This window comes from Xenopus laevis, chromosome 5S (assembly GCF_017654675.1).
Source record: "Xenopus laevis strain J_2021 chromosome 5S, Xenopus_laevis_v10.1, whole genome shotgun sequence".
NCBI classification, from domain to species: Eukaryota; Metazoa; Chordata; class Amphibia; order Anura; family Pipidae; genus Xenopus; species Xenopus laevis.
Window position 1 is genome coordinate 130,425,449 of NC_054380.1, and position 21,202 is coordinate 130,446,650.

At 38.8% G+C, this 21,202-nt stretch overlaps 1 protein-coding gene across 1 annotated transcript in view; it reads right to left on the bottom strand.

The window, feature by feature from the left end:
• Nucleotides 1-1,327: 1,327 nt before the first annotated feature.
• wdr35.S (WD repeat domain 35 S homeolog) overlaps nucleotides 1,328-21,202 on the bottom strand; it is a 76,217-nt gene continuing 56,342 nt past the window's right edge. The window contains exons 22-28 of the mRNA XM_018265957.2: nucleotides 20,995-21,127; nucleotides 17,444-17,554; nucleotides 13,921-14,085; nucleotides 7,868-8,008; nucleotides 6,456-6,612; nucleotides 3,434-3,674; nucleotides 1,328-1,883 (exon numbers count right to left, since the gene is read on the bottom strand). Of these exons, the coding sequence (XP_018121446.1) occupies nucleotides 1,733-1,883; nucleotides 3,434-3,674; nucleotides 6,456-6,612; nucleotides 7,868-8,008; nucleotides 13,921-14,085; nucleotides 17,444-17,554; nucleotides 20,995-21,127 (1,099 nt within the window). The 3' untranslated portion in view covers nucleotides 1,328-1,732. The remainder of the gene's footprint in view (nucleotides 1,884-3,433; nucleotides 3,675-6,455; nucleotides 6,613-7,867; nucleotides 8,009-13,920; nucleotides 14,086-17,443; nucleotides 17,555-20,994; nucleotides 21,128-21,202) is intronic.

Genomic DNA, 21,202 nt, shown 5'->3' on the forward strand with positions numbered 1-21,202 from the left:
AAATGACATCATAACTCACCATTTATAACTGATGACATCAGAACTCACCGTTTATAAGGATATCATTTACAAGTTATTCATAGCTTTTGTGTATTATATCCTTATAAACAGTGACTAGTGATGTCATCAGTTATAAACAGAGCTTAGTGATGTCATTTCTGTCACATGACTCACTAAAACTTGTGTATTATAATAAATAAAGTTCCCCTTGTTGGAAAATATGAGGATATTAAAAGGAACCTCAGAGTTCCATGACCTGTATAAAAGTACTTGGCTTTCGACCTTGTGTTTTATATGGTCATGAAACTCCTCAGTGACTTATAATATCCTTATATTTTACAATAGGGGGTACTTTATTTACTATATATAATCCAGCCATGGAACATTTATTAGGAGGCAAGACAACAGTGGCATAATTTGAGGTTACTGGGCCCCATAGCAAATTAAATTTAGGGCCACAAAATATTGACACGTTGGCCTATTCAACAAAGATATATTAAAATTGCTCATTAAAGCGGAACTGTTGCGAAAATTAAAATTGAATATTAGCTTCAGCATACTGAAATGAGAAACATTCTAAATACAATAAATTAAATATTTTGTACTGTTTCTGAAATAATTACATTTATCTTCACTATTCCTCTCTCAGCATCTTTTTCTCTTCATTCTGTCGTCATGCAGCAGTTGGGTGTCAGATATTCATTGACAGTTAGATCCAATATATCTTATAGGGGGCTTCCTTTGCTAGCAGATGTATTAGAGCTCACTCTATTAAAATCACCAGAAATCTTGTCTCTCTACATGCAGAATTTGTGCAAAAGGCAGTTATTTTGTTAGATTTTATTTGTACAGGAATCAGTCATTTGAGTGAGCTCTAATACATCTGCTATGAAAGGAAGTCTCCCAATAATACAGTATATATTGGATCTAACTGTCAATGAATATCTGACACCGACTGCTGCATGAAGAGAGAATGAAGTGGCTGAGAGAGGAATAGTGAACATAAACTGGATTATTTCAGAAATTATGCAGAATTTTTAATTGATTGTATTTAGAAAGTTTCTTGCTTCAGTATGAAGTTTATATTAAATTTTCATTATAGTTCCCCTTTAATTAGGGTCTCACTCAGCCCCTACAGTCCTGGTCCCCCCTTGTAACCGCAGGGTCTGCTCCCTCTGTAGTTATGCCTGTGAGTGCAATAAGTATCTATATGAGTGCTACAAGTCCTTGCTCAGCCAGTGCAGAGAAGTTGTGATTCCATCGTGTATCCATTATAACAACTCAATCACAGCCAAGAAACAGACGTGGACCACCCAGAAGCAAAAGCAAATATGATGCCATCATATTGGCGATGAGCACATATTGTATAAAAAATAATAAAAGGAGCCAATTTTAAGTGTGATGATGGCATTCCCAGTTATAGGAGAACCAATAAACTAGGGATGCAACAAATCCACTATTTTGGATTTGACCAAAACCCTGAATCCTTCGTGAAAGCTTTGGCCAAATACCGAACACGATTTCCCTCCCACCCCTAATTGGCATATGCAAATTAGGGTTCCGATTCGGTTGGGCCATGCAGAAGGATTTGGTCGAATCCCGAACCAAATCCTGGATTCGGTGCATCCCTACAATAAACTCGAGCCCCAATTTGTGCTGGAAATCACTTGAAAAGCTATTAATAAAAAATATTTGAATCTAATATTTTTGATTTCCGCTACAAGTTCCGGCCTCAAGCTATTGAGCTGTGGCAGAGAGGACAGAAGCTGTAATTGCCGATCTCTCGGTCTTGCACACAGTGCTTGCACACGTTGCACATCCAGAACTGGTATTCTGTGATCACTCTTCCCGAAGCAATGCATGTTGGGAGTTTGCCTTCCCCTCTGTAGGAATGAACAAAAGAATGGATAAATACAAAGGTTTTAGATATGGACTTTGCAGTGTAAAGCTTTCTGAAAACAGAAAGTATCAACATCTCATGCACTGCCTTTTATACCAAAAATGAGATTTTAACTCTCACACGAGGCATCATGGGCGGAGACATGCAAATCACTGCTTTATGTCCCTGAGGCCAACTATACATCCAGAACTGCTGGTTTTATAGCACAGCTTCAGCCTAATTGTTCAGAGCCATATATCCAAACTTGCAGACAGCTTGTTTCAATCTTGTTAGATCTCATCAGTGTAAGATATTGGAACATGAATAGGTAGGTAGCCAGCAGAGCAGCGAAGAAGAAAAAACAAACTGGTTAAGGAGCCAAAAAAAGCCCTTCACAATGCTAGACATGCAGTGTAAAGTCTTCTGAAAACACAAGGTATTTTATGCGTAAAGATAACTAAAGTAATCTCCACCTCTCCAACAGTCTCCCTGGGTTTTTTCTCTGAGCACTACTGATAACTCCCACCTTTCCAGACTGCTGCGTTACTGATTGGTTTTGACTCCAGCCTGTTTATCCTGACTACGCTCCTGATTCTGTACTGCACTGAACTTTCTGACTGATAACAATCTGGCCTGTTTATCCTGACTATGCTCCTGATTCTGCACTGCACTTTCTGACTGGTACTGATCCGACCTGTTTATCCTGACTATGCTCCTGATTCTTTACTGCACTTTCTGACTGGTAATGATCCGGCTTGTTTATCCTGACTATGCTCCTGATTCTGTACTGCACTGTCTGGTTGGTACTGTTCCAGCCTGTTTATCCTGACTACGCTCCTGGTTCCTGATCCTGTACTGCACTTTCTGACTGGTACTGATCCGGCCTGTTTATCCTGACTATGCTCCTGATTCTGTACTGCACTATTTGACTAGTACTGCCCAGGCAGTTTATCCTGACTACGCTTCTGGCTCCTGATTCTGTACTGCAGTCTGGTTGGTACTGATCCAGCCTGTTTATTTTGAATACGCTCCTGATTCTGTACTACACTGTCTGACTGGTACTGACCCGGCCTGTTTATCCTGACTATACTGCTGTCTCCTGATTCTGTACTGCACTGTCTGGTTGGTACTGACCCGGCCTGTTTATCCTGACTATACTGCTGGCTCCTGATTCTGTACTGCACTGTCTGGTTGGTACTGATCCGGCCTGTTTATTCTGAATACGTTCCTGATTCTGTACTGCACTGTCTGGTTGGTACTGATCCAGCCTGTTTATCCGGACTACGCTCCTGATTCTGTACTGGCCTGTCTGATTGGTATTGATCCGGCCTGTTTATCCTGACTACGCTCCTGGGCTGTTTGTTAAAAATAAATGCATTAAACCAGCTGAACTGTTGTTCAATTACCCTTATGAATTGTGTTGCTGGATCATTACCTATTATCCCCATTAAATTAACCATGGTAGCTTTGTTATTAGCATGTTTACACTCTACTATAAATCTAAGTCAAAAGTATTGGCATCATTTGCCCATATGCCACAGCACACACACACACCCTTCAGGGAAGCTTTCCAGATCAGGCTTTCGGGTGTCCTTTGGGCTGTGCTTCGTGAAGATTTCCAAGGCAAGATCTTCATACTGTTGCCTCTGTTCAGCAGTTAAATTCTCCAGAGATTCCAGTTTGATGAAGGCTTTAGAGCAAGTGCCGAATGCTCTATTAGCACAAGCACAAAGGGCCAAGAGCGAATAGATTTCCACAGCAGGAATGATGTCTTCATAATCTCTCAGGTGAAGAGCTGTGTAATAATCAAAAACATCATTTGCCATAAAAAATACTTGGAAAGCTGCAAAGAACCTTAAATCAATACAAAATGGGAGAATAATCATTAATCTAAAGCATAAGGATCAGCGCCTACAATCGGTTTGTCCCATATATCAAATAGCGTTCATCACCATAAGTAATAATAAATTAATTTAAAAAAAAACACATTTATTAAAAATGTATTAGCCAATTTATTAGAGTATTCAAATTCACACAGTCCTAAGAGGGTATAATAAAATAACAGATTACAAATACATTAATAGTACTCCAATTTGTATAAAAAAGGGGCTTTCTCCTTTAATTCAGCTACCCAATCAAGAGTTAATCAGATGGTAGCAAGTATAAACAGGACCATAAATAAATAGATTTAAAAAATTATCTATTTATTTCCATATAACGGATTTCATACCTGTACTTGGATAGAACATTTATAATTTAAAGGATGGAAATATGCCCTTCCAACAAAATATATCAGGGCAAATTCACTAACAGGCGAATTTTCGCCTGCGAAGGCTTCGCCACATTTCTCTCCATTTCGTCAGGCGTAAATTTGCTACCACTACGCTAATTCCCTAAAATGAGAAATTGCGTCTCGGCAGTCGAACCCTGGTGAAGTTTTGCTAGCGTTAATTCGTCATTGCGACCATTTCATATCGAACTTTCGCTAACGTTCATTTCTGCCTAGCGAAACTTCATTAATACTCTTACGCTTAGGTCAATTTGAATAGGGCGGGTACATATAGATCATATATATGTCTTTATTAGAGATGTTGCTGCAAATGCGTGAAGTGGCCACTTATTATTACACATGTCCAAGGAAACAAAATAAAGACGAAGAGATCCTCTAATGTCATGAGAGCCACCCTAAAACAAATGTGGCATGCCCCTCAAATGGTTAAAAAAAAGTTAAATCAAACATTTTTAACAGTTTCAACTTTTAAAGAAAACCCCACTTTAAAATATGAAAAAACGCCATCGTTTTTTTTTTTTCATTTTTACAACTTTCCAGCATACAGGATATGATGTCACTGACATAAGATTGAGGAGGATGTAACTTCATCTTATCAGTTTGTCAGGTCTAAGTTGGGAAAGGAAACTCTGGCGAAAGGGGTAACGTAATGGAAAATTCGAACTTTAGTGAATTATCGGAGTAACGATCGTTCAGCTGAGCAAAAAAATCGCCTGGCGAAAAGGTGTGAAACTCTGTTAGCGATGTACTCTTTCGCTAGTGAATTGTCCTCTATGTCTGTTAGTAAATTGGCGATGTCTATGCGGATGGGATTTCTGAAGAATTTTTCGTTAGCAACGGCCACTTCACTCTTTAGTAAATCTGCCTCTATGTAGATCAAATATATATCAAATATAGCAAGCAAGGCATATTTTAATTTCAGGTAAGGTTGTACCTTATGTGGCAATGTTGCAGCCAGCACAAGAACAGGTATGTGGTCTGTTATGCAGAATGCTCAGGACCTGGGGCTTTCCAGATAAGGGATATTTGTGTAATTTGGATCCCTAAAAAATGATTTAAATATTAAATAAACCCAGCAAGAATGTTTTGACACCAATAAAGATTAATTATATCTTAGTTGGGATCAAGTACACTTCGCAATTTAGTGAATCTGCAGAGTAACGATCACTCGCTGTAATGAGAATTCTAGGGATGCAACGAATCCAGGATTCAGTTCGGGATTCAGCCAGGATTCAGCCTTTTTAAGCAGGATTCGGCCGAATCCTTGTGCCTGGCAGAACCGAATCCAAATTTGCATATGTAAATTGTGGGCAGGGCGGGATTTCACGTGACTTTTTGTAACACAACAAGGAAGTAAACCAATTTTTTTCCACTTTTCGCCCGGAATTTGGTTCGGTATTCAGCCAATTTTCCAAGAAGGATTCGGGGTTTCGGCCAAATCCAAAATTGTGGATTCGGTGCATCCTTAGAAAATCCACCTGGTGAAAGGGCGCAATACTTTGTTGGCGATGGTCTCTTTAGCTAGCAAACTGTCCTCTACACCTGCTATTAAAGGGGATGTATTGTCAAAAAATTTGCCCTTGTGGAACCGATATAAACGTTTTTCTAATTGCAATCAATTATTTTTTATTAGCGGTTTTCATTTGCGCAGTCCGTTCCCCCTCATACCTGCTGCTAGCAAAACCTTCATGGCTCGTGGCCGTCTCTGCTGTTTGACCCGCCGGCCTCTTCTGCTGTTCCCGCCCACCTACCAATGAAGAACGAGTAGCCAGTCTTGTTTGCAGAACGTCACAGTCGTTCCCACCGTTGCTTGACTGGCTACTCGTTCTTCATTGGTAGGTGGGCGGGAACAGCAGAAGAGGCAGGCGGGTCAAACAGCAGTGACGGCCACGGGCCGTGAAGGTTTTACTTGCAGCAAGTATGAGGGGGAACGGACTGCGCTCAACTTTAAACTGAAGCGCAAAAGAAAACCGCTAGTAAAAAATAATTGATTGCAATTAGAAAAAGGCTTATATCGGTTACCCAAGGGCATTTGCATAATTTTTGACAATACATCCCCTTTAAATTGGCAATGTCTCTGCGGATGTGATTTCTGGCAAATTTTTTCGCTAGCGACAGCCACTTCACCCTTTAGTGAATTTACCCCATTGACTGAAAAAAAGGAAAGCTGATCACAGACCCCCAGGCATTTGCTGTAGGTGTGAAACAAAGCCGGAGTAACAATGAAAGGCAACGTTCCATGGACGGAGACCCAACAAGACATTCAATACACGATTCTTTTCTCACCCGTTCTCATAGCTGCATCCAAGTGACCCTCATAGAGCTGTCTCTGGGCAAGCAGAAAAAAGTGATAGGCTTCAGCCCCTCTCCAGGCATGGTCAATAATTCGATTGTCAGATAACATACTGTCTTCTTCCAGTAAACTGGCTAAGGCCGAGGTCGCCTGGAGAATAATCAGACGGGTGAGCGGTGCAAGGAATATCAAGTGAAATAATAATTAGATCTGAGTAAATAATTTCCCTGTGTCACACAGAGGTACAAGATCTTTTACTCAGATCTGTTATTGGGACCAGAATTTTTCTGAATAAGGAGTCTTTCCATTATGTGGGGCATAAAATTGATACTGACACTGATACTCTTCAAAATATTAAAGGGAGTGGTTTACCTTTAAGTTAACTTTTAGCATGTTATAGAATGGTTAATTTTTAAGAAACTTAATTTCTTATTATGTAAAGTTTTTGAATGACTTGCATTCTTCTTCAGATTATGTCCAGATGTCCAGCTTTCAAATGGGGGAGGGGTCACTGACCCCCATCTCCAAAACAAATGTTCTGTAAGGCTACAAATGTACAGTTTTGTTACTTTTTATAACTCATCGTTCTATTCAGGGCCCCTCCTATTCTTATTTCAGTCTCATATTCTAATTAATGTGTGGTTGTTATGGTAATTCGGGTCCTTGCAACCAGATTGCTCAAAAAGATGAATCTTTCTATTCAGGGCCTCTCCTATTCATATTCCAGTCTCTCATTCAAGTGAATGCATGGTTGCTAGGGTAATTTGGGCCCTTGCAAACAGACTGCTGAAAAAGATGAACTCATCTGTCTATTTAGTGACTCTCCTATACATATTCCAGTCTCATATTCAAAATAATGTGTGGTTGGTATGTTAATTTGGGCCCTAGCAACCAGATTGCTGAAACTACAAACTGGAGAGCTGCTGAATAAAAAGCTAAATAACTCAAAAACCACAAATAATAAAAAATTAAAACCAAATGCAAATTGTCTCAGAATATCACTCTCTACATTATACTATATGTTAATTTAAAAATGAACAACCCCTTTAATAAACGTTAACAGTTCCCTATGATGTTTTTTTTTCACTGATCTGCTTTTTTAAGTAACTTTTACTTGAAGATACTAATCGGGTCTGGAAAGACAAGATGATGTACACAAGGGCATGTATTAGTGTCTGCCACTCTAGTGCCAAATAATACCTGGCCAAACACTGGCAAAATAGCTATTGGTCAGTTTTAAAAATGTGGGCAAGTTTCACAAAGGGCCATTGATGTGGTTTGGTCCCAAAGGATCTGCATAGTTTCCGGTTATCATTGGACCATTCACTGAAGGGCCAACCAACTTTAACACCATTATGTTCTTCAACACCTGACCCATCACAATGCTATTTCCAAATATACCTACTTCTGTTCTCTTTCCTTTCAGCTTTCCCTTCTGTGTAGTCTTCATATGCTCATGGTATTGTTCCACAAGTAATGCTGCCAGGACATAAAGTTTCTTAACACGAAGAGGTTTGCTCCTTTTCTTTGCCTCGTCTTCAGAAATCTGGGAATGACAGGTGCCCCGTTTAATGTTTTGTCATCAGTAAATGAAATACAAATGCCACTAGACATTAAATTAAATACAACTGCCACTAGACATTAAATGAAACACAACTGCCACTAGACATTAAATGAAATACAACTGCCACTAAACATTAAATGAAATACAATTGCCTCTAGACATTAAATGAAATACAACTGCCGCTGGACATTAAATGAAATACAACTGCCACTAGACATTAAATGAAATACAATTGCCTCTAGACATTTAATTAAATACAACTGCCGCTGGACATTAAATGAAATACAACTGCCACTAGACATTCAATGAAATACAACTGCCACTAGACAGTCAATCAAATACAACTGCCACTAAACATTAAATGAAATACAACTGCCACTAGACATTCAATGAAATACAATTGCCTCTAAACATTAAATGAAATACAACTGCCACTAGACATTAAATGAAATACAACTGCCTCTAGACATTAAATTAAATACAACTGCCACTAGACATTAAATGAAATACAACTGCCTCTAGACATTAAATTAAATACAACTGCCACTAGACATTAAATGAAATACAACTGCCTCTAGACATTAAATTAAATACAACTGCCACTAAAGATTAAATGAAATACAATTGCCTCTAGACATTAAATTAAATACAACTGCCGCTGGACATTAAATGAAATACAACTGCCACTAGACATTCAATGAAATACAACTGCCACTAGACAGTCAATCAAATACAACTGCCACTAAACATTAAATGAAATACAACTGCCACTAGACATTCAATGAAATACAACTGCCACTAGACAGCCAATCAAATACAACTGCCACTAGACATTAAATGAAATACAATTGCCTCTAGACATAAAATTAAATACAACTGCCACTAGACATTAAATGAAATACAACTGCCACTAGACATTAAATGAAATACAACTGCCACTAGACATTAAATGAAATACAATTGCCTCTAGACATTTAATTAAATACAACTGCCGCTGGACATTAAATGAAATACAACTGCCACTAGACAATCAATGAAATACAACTGCCACTAGACAGTCAATCAAATACAACTGCCACTAAACATTAAATGAAATACAACTGCCACTAGACATTCAATGAAATACAATTGCCTCTAAACATTAAATGAAATACAACTGCCACTAGACATTAAATGAAATACAACTGCCTCTAGACATTAAATTAAATACAACTGCCACTAGACATTAAATGAAATACAACTGCCTCGAGACATTAAATTAAATACAACTGCCACTAGACATTAAATGAAATACAACTGCCTCTAGACATTAAATTAAATACAACTGCCACTAAAGATTAAATGAAATACAATTGCCTCTAGACATTAAATTAAATACAACTGCCGCTGGACATTAAATGAAATACAACTGCCACTAGACATTCAATGAAATACAACTGCCACTAGACAGTCAATCAAATACAACTGCCACTAAACATTAAATGAAATACAACTGCCACTAGACATTCAATGAAATACAACTGCCACTAGACAGCCAATCAAATACAACTGCCACTAGACATTAAATGAAATACAATTGCCTCTAGACATAAAATTAAATACAACTGCCACTAGACATTAAATGAAATACAACTGCCACTAGACATTAAATGAAATACAACTGCCACTAGACATTAAATGAAATACAACTGCCACTAGACAGTCAATCAAATACAACTGCCACTAAACATTAAATGAAATACAATTGCCTCTAGACATTAAATTAAATACAACTGCCGCTGGACATTTAAAGAAATACAACTGCCACTAGACATTCAATGAAATACAACTGCCACTAGACAGTCAATCAAATACAACTGCCACTAAACATTAAATGAAATACAACTGCCACTAGACAGTTAATCAAATACAACTGCCACTAAACATTAAATGAAATACAATTGCCTCTAGACATTAAATTAAATACAACTGCCGCTGGACATTCAATGAAATACAACTGCCACTAGACATTAAATGAAATACAATTGCCTCTAGACATTAAATTAAATACAACTGCCGCTGGACATTCAATGAAATACAACTGACCTTTCTAAACTAAGGTCTGTTGGGCTTAATGAAGTCGTTTGCACATGGATAGGAAACTGGCTACAGGATCGGGTACAGAGGGTGGTTGTTAATGGGACATTCTCTACTTGGAGTAAGGTTCTTAGTGGGGTCCCTCAAGGCTCGGTATTGGGTCCACTTTTATTTAACTTGTTCATTAATGACTTAGGGGAGGGTGTTGTAAGTAATGTATCAGTGTTTGCAGATGACACAAAACTATCCAGCCCAATTAATTCCATCCAGGATGTGGCACTTGCAACAGGATCTTGACAAACTGGCAATCTGGGCAGCTAAGTGGCAAATGAGATTCAATGTTGATAAATGTAAAGTCCTGCACCTGGGATGTAAAAATATCCACTTATACCCTTAATGGGACTGCACTAGGCAAATCCATTATGGAAAAGGACCTTGGAGTCCTTGTAGATGATAAACTTGGCTGTAGCAAGCAATGCCAGTCAGCAGCATCAAGGGCAAATAAGGTCTTGAGCTGTATTAAAAGGGGCATAGAGTCACGGGAGGAGGGGGTCATTCTTCCACTGTATAGAGCACTTGTAAGGCCCCATCTAGAATATGCCGTACAGTTTTGGTCTCCAGCACTCAAACAGGACATTATTGTATTAGAGAGGGTACAGAGAAGGGCAACTAAGCTGGTAAAAGGTATTGAAAATCTTAGCTATGAGGAAAGACTGGCCAAATTGGGGATGTTCACGCTGGAGAAGAGGCGCTTAAGGGGTGATATGATAACTATGTATAAATATATAAGGGGATCATATAATAATCTCTCTAATGCTTTATTTACCAGTAGGTCTTTCCAGCTGACACGAGGTCACCCATTCCGATTAGAAGAAAAGAGGTTCCGCCTAAATATTCGGAAGGGGTTTTTTACAGTGAGAGCTGTGAAGATGTGGAATTCTCTCCCTGAATCAGTTGTACAGGCTGATACATTAGATAGCTTTAAGAAGGGGTTGGATGGCTTTTTAGCAAGTGAGGGAATACAGGGTTATGGGAAATAGCTCATAGTCCAAGTTGATCCAGGGACTAGTCCGATTGCCATTTTGGAGTCAGGAAGGAATTTTTCCCCCTCTGAGGCAAATTGGAGAGGCTTCAGATGGGTTTTTTGCCTTCCTCTGGATCAACTGGCAGATAGGTAGTTAATAAACAAAAAAACAAAAAAAAAGGTTGAACTCGATGGACATGTGTCTTTTTTCAACCTTACTTACTATGTTACTATGTTACTAGACATTAAATGAAATACAACTGCCTCTAGACATTAAATTAAATACAACTGCCACTAAAGATTAAATGAAATACAATTGCCTCTAGACATTAAATTAAATACAACTGCCGCTGGACATTAAATGAAATACAACTGCCACTAGACATTCAATGAAATACAACTGCCACTAGACAGTCAATCAAATACAACTGCCACTAAACATTAAATGAAATACAACTGCCACTAGACATTCAATGAAATACAACTGCCACTAGACAGCCAATCAAATACAACTGCCACTAGACATTAAATGAAATACAATTGCCTCTAGACATAAAATTAAATACAACTGCCACTAGACATTAAATGAAATACAACTGCCACTAGACATTAAATGAAATACAACTGCCACTAGACATTAAATGAAATACAACTGCCACTAGACAGTCAATCAAATACAACTGCCACTAAACATTAAATGAAATACAATTGCCTCTAGACATTAAATTAAATACAACTGCCGCTGGACATTTAAAGAAATACAACTGCCACTAGACATTCAATGAAATACAACTGCCACTAGACAGTCAATCAAATACAACTGCCACTAAACATTAAATGAAATACAACTGCCACTAGACAGTTAATCAAATACAACTGCCACTAAACATTAAATGAAATACAATTGCCTCTAGACATTAAATTAAATACAACTGCCGCTGGACATTCAATGAAATACAACTGCCACTAGACATTAAATGAAATACAATTGCCTCTAGACATTAAATTAAATACAACTGCCGCTGGACATTCAATGAAATACAACTGACCTTTCTAAACTAAGGTCTGTTGGGCTTAATGAAGTCGTTTGCACATGGATAGGAAACTGGCTACAGGATCGGGTACAGAGGGTGGTTGTTAATGGGACATTCTCTACTTGGAGTAAGGTTCTTAGTGGGGTCCCTCAAGGCTCGGTATTGGGTCCACTTTTATTTAACTTGTTCATTAATGACTTAGGGGAGGGTGTTGTAAGTAATGTATCAGTGTTTGCAGATGACACAAAACTATCCAGCCCAATTAATTCCATCCAGGATGTGGCACTTGCAACAGGATCTTGACAAACTGGCAATCTGGGCAGCTAAGTGGCAAATGAGATTCAATGTTGATAAATGTAAAGTCCTGCACCTGGGATGTAAAAATATCCACTTATACCCTTAATGGGACTGCACTAGGCAAATCCATTATGGAAAAGGACCTTGGAGTCCTTGTAGATGATAAACTTGGCTGTAGCAAGCAATGCCAGTCAGCAGCATCAAGGGCAAATAAGGTCTTGAGCTGTATTAAAAGGGGCATAGAGTCACGGGAGGAGGGGGTCATTCTTCCACTGTATAGAGCACTTGTAAGGCCCCATCTAGAATATGCCGTACAGTTTTGGTCTCCAGCACTCAAACAGGACATTATTGTATTAGAGAGGGTACAGAGAAGGGCAACTAAGCTGGTAAAAGGTATTGAAAATCTTAGCTATGAGGAAAGACTGGCCAAATTGGGGATGTTCACGCTGGAGAAGAGGCGCTTAAGGGGTGATATGATAACTATGTATAAATATATAAGGGGATCATATAACAATCTCTCTAATGCTTTATTTACCAGTAGGTCTTTCCAGCTGACACGAGGTCACCCATTCCGATTAGAAGAAAAGAGGTTCCGCCTAAATATTCGGAAGGGGTTTTTTACAGTGAGAGCTGTGAAGATGTGGAATTCTCTCCCTGAATCAGTTGTACAGGCTGATACATTAGATAGCTTTAAGAAGGGGTTGGATGGCTTTTTAGCAAGTGAGGGAATACAGGGTTATGGGAAATAGCTCATAGTCCAAGTTGATCCAGGGACTAGTCCGATTGCCATTTTGGAGTCAGGAAGGAATTTTTCCCCCTCTGAGGCAAATTGGAGAGGCTTCAGATGGGTTTTTTGCCTTCCTCTGGATCAACTGGCAGATAGGTAGTTAATAAACAAAAAAACAAAAAAAAAGGTTGAACTCGATGGACATGTGTCTTTTTTCAACCTTACTTACTATGTTACTATGTTACTAGACATTAAATGAAATACAACTGCCACTAGACATTAAATTAAATACAATTGCCTCTAGACATTAAATTAAATACAACTGCCGCTGGACATTCAATGAAATACAACTGCCACTAGACATTAAATGAAGTACAATTGCCACTAGACATTAAATCAAATAAAACTGCCACTAGACATTAAGTCAAATAAAACTGCCACTAGAGATTAAATTAAATACAACTGCCACTAGATTTAGGGGTAGATTTATCAAAATGAGAGATTACAACTCCCCACAGAAAAACTCACCCATGTTCTGTTCATTCCTATGGGATTTTTAAAATCATATTTATCAAATGGTGAACTCCATTGATAAATACGATTCTAAAAATCCCATATAAATGAAAAGAACATGGGTGAGTTTTTTCTGTGCGGAGTTCTAATCTCACATTTTGATAAATCTGCCCCATAATGCACTTTGTATGGCTGACCTATCATTTCATCATTATAATCATACCTTGAACATGAGCTTGGCGGCTTCAAGGAAATGGTTGGCTTTGCGGTACAGTTCAATGGCATCAAGTGTTTTGTTCTTCTCTAACAAATGAGAAGCGTACTTGGCTAGCAGAGATCCAATTTCTTTCATGTTATGGTTCTTAGCCAGCTCCACAGCCTTATTCCACTAGAACAAGAAACAATATTTATATATTCCTGCTGTACGAATTATAAAAGTCACATCATACTGGTGGAGGCTCCCACACTTGTCCCAGCAGTGAGCTATATATTAAACCCCATTAAAGGAGAAGGAAAGCTACCGAAGTAGTTTATTGCCAATAGATTAGCCACAATAGTGCAAGCTATAACACTATATTTATTCTGCAGACTGCTTTACCATACCTGAATAAACAGCTCTAGAAGCTCTCTCTGTTTGTTTAGGATAGCAGCTGCCATATTAGCTTGCTGTGACATCACTTCCTGCCTGAGTCTCTCCCTGCTCACTCATAGCTCTAGGCACAGATTACAGCAGGAAGGGGAAAAGGGAAGGGGAGAGGGAGAGAGAAGCAAATTGAGCATGCTCAAGCCCGTGCCCTGGAGGTTTAAGATGACAACAGGAAGTCTGATACAGAAGCCCATGAGTACACAATAGAAGGAAAGAAATGTAGTGTTTCTTTTGACTGAAGACTCAGAGCAGCATTACTTTGAGTGTTTACTGGTGTATTTATATAGACCTTTCTGATAGAGCTTACTTAGTTTTAACCTTTCCTTCTCCTTTAAGCCTTAGTCAATGAGGTCACTGGAATAGGAAGCACTGAGTTTTCAGTTATTATTTGCTATTACTACTAAATCACCCACAACCAGCAGCTCTCACTCAGTAGTGAACTTTTTATTTATTTTTTAATTATTTGCCTTTTTATCTGAAACCAGACATGTCCTCTGTAGGCAGTGACCGCAGCAACCTGAAGGCAGATTGATTGTGAGATTAAATTATTGTTATTCTTACTTTGCATTGCTTCTTCCATCATTCTGCCATTAAGACGGATGTCTAGTAACCAGTAACATGAACTTACCAACTAGGTAGGAGCTTAAATTACAAACCTCAGAGCTGCAGGATAAAGAAAGCACGGCAGAATGATAAATCATCTATTGCTAACTGCTTTCATATGTCACGGTCTATATTATATTAAAGGTTAATTATAAAAATAACTTCCCCTTTATAAAAGCTTCAGGAAGTAATGAGGAGGGACAAATAGAGAGACGTAAGGGAAGAGACACCTGTTAGTAGATCAGAGATGACAATGCTATTTGTACTGTACAATAATCCTCATTCTTATAGTTTATTTTGCTGCCTCAAGTACTGGTTCCTGTGCCCAAAATATCTTCAGATAATAAGTATCAAGAATATTTCTTCACATGACCTCTTTCTTATACAGGTATGAGACCTATTATCCAGAACGCTCGAAACCTGGGCTTTTCCAGATAATTGATCTTTCTTTAATTTGGATCTTCTTACCTTTAGTCTACTAGAAAATCATGTAGACATGAAATAAACCCAATAGGCTGGTTTTGCTTCCAATAAGGATTAATTATATCTTAGTTGGGATCAAGTACAAGTTACTGTTTTATTATTACAGAGAAAAAAGGAAATCATTATTTTGATAAAATGGAGTCTACGGGAGATGACCTTTCCGTAATTCACAGCTTTCTGGATAATGGGTTTCCAGATAACTGATCCCCTACCCGTACTAGGATTTTTTACAATTGACTGCTATATTTGGTTTCCTCAGCAGATGTCGCTGTTCCCCTACTTTACTGCATTTCTTCATCAGCATGTAGCAATACAGGATAGTGGGACCTGTTGTCCAGAATGCTCAGGGTTTTATGGATAATAGATCTTTCCTTAATTTGGATCTTCACACCTTTAGTCTACTAGAAAATCATTTAAACATGAACTAAACCCAATAGGCTGGTTTTGATTCCAATAAGGATTAATTATTTCATAATTGGGATCGAGTTCAAGCTACTGTTTTATTATTACAGAGAAAAACTGAATTATTTTTTGAAAATCTTGATTATTTTGATAAAATGGAGTCTATGGAAGACAGCCTTTCCGTAATTCAGAGCTTTCTGGATAAAGGGTTTCCAGATAACTGATCCCATACCTGTATATCTATCATTATAGTGAGAAAGCAGATCATGGTCAGATAATGCACCTGCAGACAGATGTATTGCTTTCCTTTATCTAAAATGGGTTCTGGCACTGTTCTGCCCTAGATCTAATAATTGATAAGTTCACTGATATTTGCAATGCATTTAAAGTGGTTCACCTTCAAGTTAACTTTTAGTATGTTATAGAATGGCCAAATTCTAAGCAACTTTTCAATTGGTTTTCATTATTTTTTTCTTATATAGTTTATGCATTATTTGCCTTCTTCTCCTCCTGACCCTTTCTAGCTTTCAAAAGGGGGTCACTGACCCCGTCTAAAAAGAAATGCTCTGTAAAGCTACAAATCTATGGTTATTACTACGTTTTATCGCTCGTCTTTCTGTTTCGACCTTCTCCTATTAATATTCCATATTCCAATATTCCATATTCTCAATCAAATCAATGCTTGGTTGCTAGGGTCATTTGGACCCTAGCAACCATATTGATGATATTACAAACTGGAGAGCTGCTGAATAAAAAGCCTAATAACACAAATAATAAAAAAATGAAAAGCAACTGCAAATTGTCTCAGAATATCGCTTTCTACATCATACTAAAAGTTAACTAAAGGTGAACAACCTCTTTTAAAGGAGAATTCAACCCGTAGTTTAAAAAAACCCTCCCCCCCAAGCCTACCTGCTGCTACCCCCGCCCCCCGGCAAATGCCCCTAATTTTTTACTCACCCCTCCTTGCAGATTCTGGCCTCGGCATTGACGGTAGCCATCTGCTTTTTTCGGAAGTTTCGACACATCATAAAAAATTAGGGGAATCTGCCCGGGGGGGCAGGTAGGCTGGGGGGAGGAGGGAGGGGGTCTATGTAGGGTAAGGGGGACGGGGTTTTTAAACTAAGGGTTGAATTCTCCTTTAAGGTGTGGCAAGGGCACATTTCATATGAAATCCCTCCCTATAGGCTAGGAGCTTTATTGACTGCCCCTATGACATCATACTATACCCCTGGACTGCTAGGCCACACCTTCTTGTAAGTAGAGCTGATAAATAACCTTGTGACCATCCAGCCATTGGAATAAAGTGCCTGCCATAAACATCCCAGACAGCGTGTCCATGAATATCTCACAGAGAACAATCAGGATGCTCATGAACATCTTACAAGAGTATAGTATCATGGCAGGTGTCCTACATGTGTCCTAACCTCTGATGACTTAAATGTTCACAAATATGCAGTTTTTATGACATGTGCTTTATTATAGTGGGATCATTTAGTAGGGAGCTGTACGTCACAGTTAAATCCATGGCAAGTCCCACATATGAATCACTAATGCACCATAAATAATGAAATGAACCCCAAATACTGCAGCTAATGATGCCATTGCTCACCTGGTTTAAGTGCACACACGCATCTACTGCAGCTTTAGGCAGGTTACACTTCAGAAAGGCGGCCACTGTCTGCTCACACATTCCCACCGTCACAAACATGCGGGCGATCTCCTGGTTGGGCAAACAGAAAGGCGAGAGGGCTGGTCTCAGTTATGGATACTTTTGCATATATATGTGAAATGTTTTATATTTGTATGTAAGTGACACATTGGTATGATCCATTAATAGGGAGTCTCAGCTACCCATAATGTACAGTAGCTGTTTCCACACTTCCTTTATTCCTATCACTTCCACTCAGAGAGGTCTTACTACCTGCCACTCAACCTCACCATCTCTCTCCATTCTTCTCCCTAACTCTACAGACCACATTCTTCTTCTCATTATTATTCCCATCTACTCATTTTAGCCTTAAAGGAATTTTTCAGTGTAAAAATAAAAACTGGGTAAATGGACAGGCTTTGGAAAATAAAACATGTTTCTAATACAGTTAGTTAGCCAAAAATGTAATGTATAAAGACTGGAGTGACTGGAGGTGTAACATAATAGGCAGAATGCTAATTCCTGCTTTTCAGCTCTCTTGCTTTCCACTGATTGGTTACCAGGCAGTAACCAATCAGAGACTTGAGGGGGAGCCACATGGGTCATATCTGTTGTTTTTGAATCTGAGCTGAATGCTGAGGATCAATTACAAACTCACTGAACAGAAATGTACCATGTGGCCCCCCTTCAAGTCGCTGACTAACTCAGAGTTATAGAGCTGAAAAGCAGGAAGTAGGATTCTGGCTGTTTTATTAGACATCTGTTCACTCCAGCCTTTATACATTACATATTTGGCTAACTAACTATATAAGATACATTTTTTATTTTGCACAGCCTATCTATTTACCTAAACCAAGATATTCTTCCGCTCTATCTTTGTACCCCCTAACTTGCCACTCAGAGTCAGTTTCCACACATTAACTGTCAATTCCTCATCTATTTCTGGTAAGGATGCACCGAATCCACTATTTTGGATTCGGCCGAACCCCCGAATCCTTCACGAAGGATTCGGCCGAATACCGAATCGAATTTGCATATGCAAATTAGGGATGGGAAAGGGAAAACATTTTTTACTTCCTTGTTTTGTGACAAAAAGTCACACGATTTACCTCTCCGCCCCGAATTTGCATATGCAAATTAGGATTCAGATTAAGTTAGGCCGAACAGAAGGATTCGGCCGAATCCAAACCCTGCTGAAAAAGGCAGAATCCTGGCCGAATCCCGAACCGAATCCTGGATTCTGTGCATCCCTGATTTCTGGTACGTGCCAAGATTTGTACTGTACTGTTCACCTATAGGTTCTCCTTAAAGGAGAACTAAAGCTTAACTAAAGAAGTAGCTAGAGATGTTGTACATGTTTTGTGCTTCTGTACCAGCCCAAGCCAACCACAGCCCTTTAGCAGTAAAGATCTGTGTCTCCAAAGATGCCCCAGTAGCTCCCCATCTTCTTTTCTGCTGATTCACTGCACATGCTCTGTGCTGCTGTCACTTACTGAGCTTAGGGACCCACTCACAATATACAGTACACATAGAATAGAAATGTCACAATATAAGGCTGATTAGTAATTAATACAGATAATTACTACATGGCAGCACAGAAACCAGTGCAATTAGCATCAGAATTTAATAATCAGCAAACCTGTAGCATCAGCTTATATTACAGCCAGGGAAGCTCATTTTCTGCTGGATAATTAGTGACGAGCCCTAAGCTTAGCTTCTCAACAGCCAATCAGAGCCCACTGAGCATGTGAGTGTCACAGACACTTTCCAAGATGGTGACCCCCTGTGACAAGTTTGAAGTCCTGGATCATTGCTGCTATTGACAAGCTGAAACTTTAGGCTGGTGCAATAAGTTCACTATATAAAATATGGCATTTTTAGAAATATTCATTTTTAGGGTTTAGTTCTCCTTTAAAGAAGAAATAAACCTCCTCCTAAAGATAAAGTCCCATCCACTAACCCCTTTCTGTATAGCCCTGAAGTGTTGCTGAATGTTGCACAGACCTCTGCAGCAGAGCTTACCATTGATATCTTTCGTATCTTTGGCTACATTCGGTAAATGACCAACGACACTAAAGGGCAGATTTATCAAGGGTCAAATAGTAAATTTGAATTCAAGTTTTTGAGTGTCAAGATTCACCCATTCAAATATTAATCCCCCTATTCGATTGAAAATTCCAATGTGAGATTTATCACATCTCGATCCTGGAAACAGTCCTAATTCTCACCACCTAAAACCTTCCTGTACAAGTCAATGGCAGGGGTCCGTTGAGTCATTTGGAGAACTTAAAAGCCTTCCTGAAATTCAAGAAAAACTTGATTTGTTCGAATACTATTCCAATTTTCGGGTCGGAGCCATTCGATCGAATATTAAGACATTCAAATGTTTTCTTAAATAACCTCCCAGTCGAATTGATAGTATATTCGAATTAAAAAAAAAATTCACAAGAATTCGAAATTCAACCTTTGTAAATTGGGCCTCCCTGGTTTTTTGTGCATGCGCAGTTGGAGCCAGTTTGGGATTCGCCTACTGTTCATGAGCCAAAAAGCTCTGTAGATAGTCAAAGAGAAGAAAAGGATCCGAAGATACAGAAGATGGTGCCTGTGAGCTCCGCTGCTCATGTAGAGGTCTGTACGACATTCAGCGACACTTTTTAAAGGGATGGGAAAACATGTTTTTTTTTTTTTTTTAAAAGCATCAGTTAATAGTGATGCTCCAGCAGAATTCTGCACTCAAATCCATTTCTCAAAATAGCAAACAGATTTCTTAATATTTCATTTTGAAATCTGACATGGGGCTAGACATATTGTCAGTTTCCCAGCTGCCCCCAGTCATGTGACTTGTGTATAAACTTCAGTCACTCTTTACGGCTGTACTGCAAGTTGGAGTGAAATGAAACCCCCCCCCCAGCAGCCTAACAACAGAACAATGGGAAGGTAACCAGATAACAGCTCCCTAACACAATATAACAGCTGCCTGGTAGATCTAAGAACAACACTCAATAGTAAAATCCAGGTCCCACTGAGACACATTCAGTTACATTGAGTAGGAGAAACAACAGCCTGCCAGAAAGCAGTTCCATCCTAATGTGATGGCTCTTTCTGAAAGCACATGACCAGGCAAAATGACCTGAGATGCCCCTACACACCAATATTACAACTAAATAAAATACACTTGCTGGTTTAGGAATACAATTTTATATTGTAGACTGAATTATTTGCAGTGTAAACAGTGAAATTTAGAAATAAAAACTACATTATAAAAATCATGACAAAATCCCTTAGGAGGGGGGTTTAGTTCTCCTTTAAGGGAACTATAAAGTTCCTTTTTTTCCTGTAGCATATAAAACCAATTAATAGCATTGCACCCCTCTTTATTTAATGGCTGACCTCTCACCCTGCCACACGTTTAGCTTCCCACTGGTGCCATTTGTCTCTGGTTTCTTACTGCACAGTACAACTGAACTAATAATAACGAATGATAAAAACAATGAAGCAAACCTGTTACTTACAGGAAGTAATTTGTGGTTTTCAGGAAGTGAGTTGGCAAGAACCTCAAGCCCATTATAATCTTCCAGCATGTAGTAGCACTCAGCGAGTCGCTCCTGGTTTCTGCCTTGAACGTAGTACTGCACAGCATTCACCCTTACAAGGTAGATATAATGTGACAGTTGCATGGAATTCCAGGAAATACCAAACCATCTTTATGCTTCAGTCGCT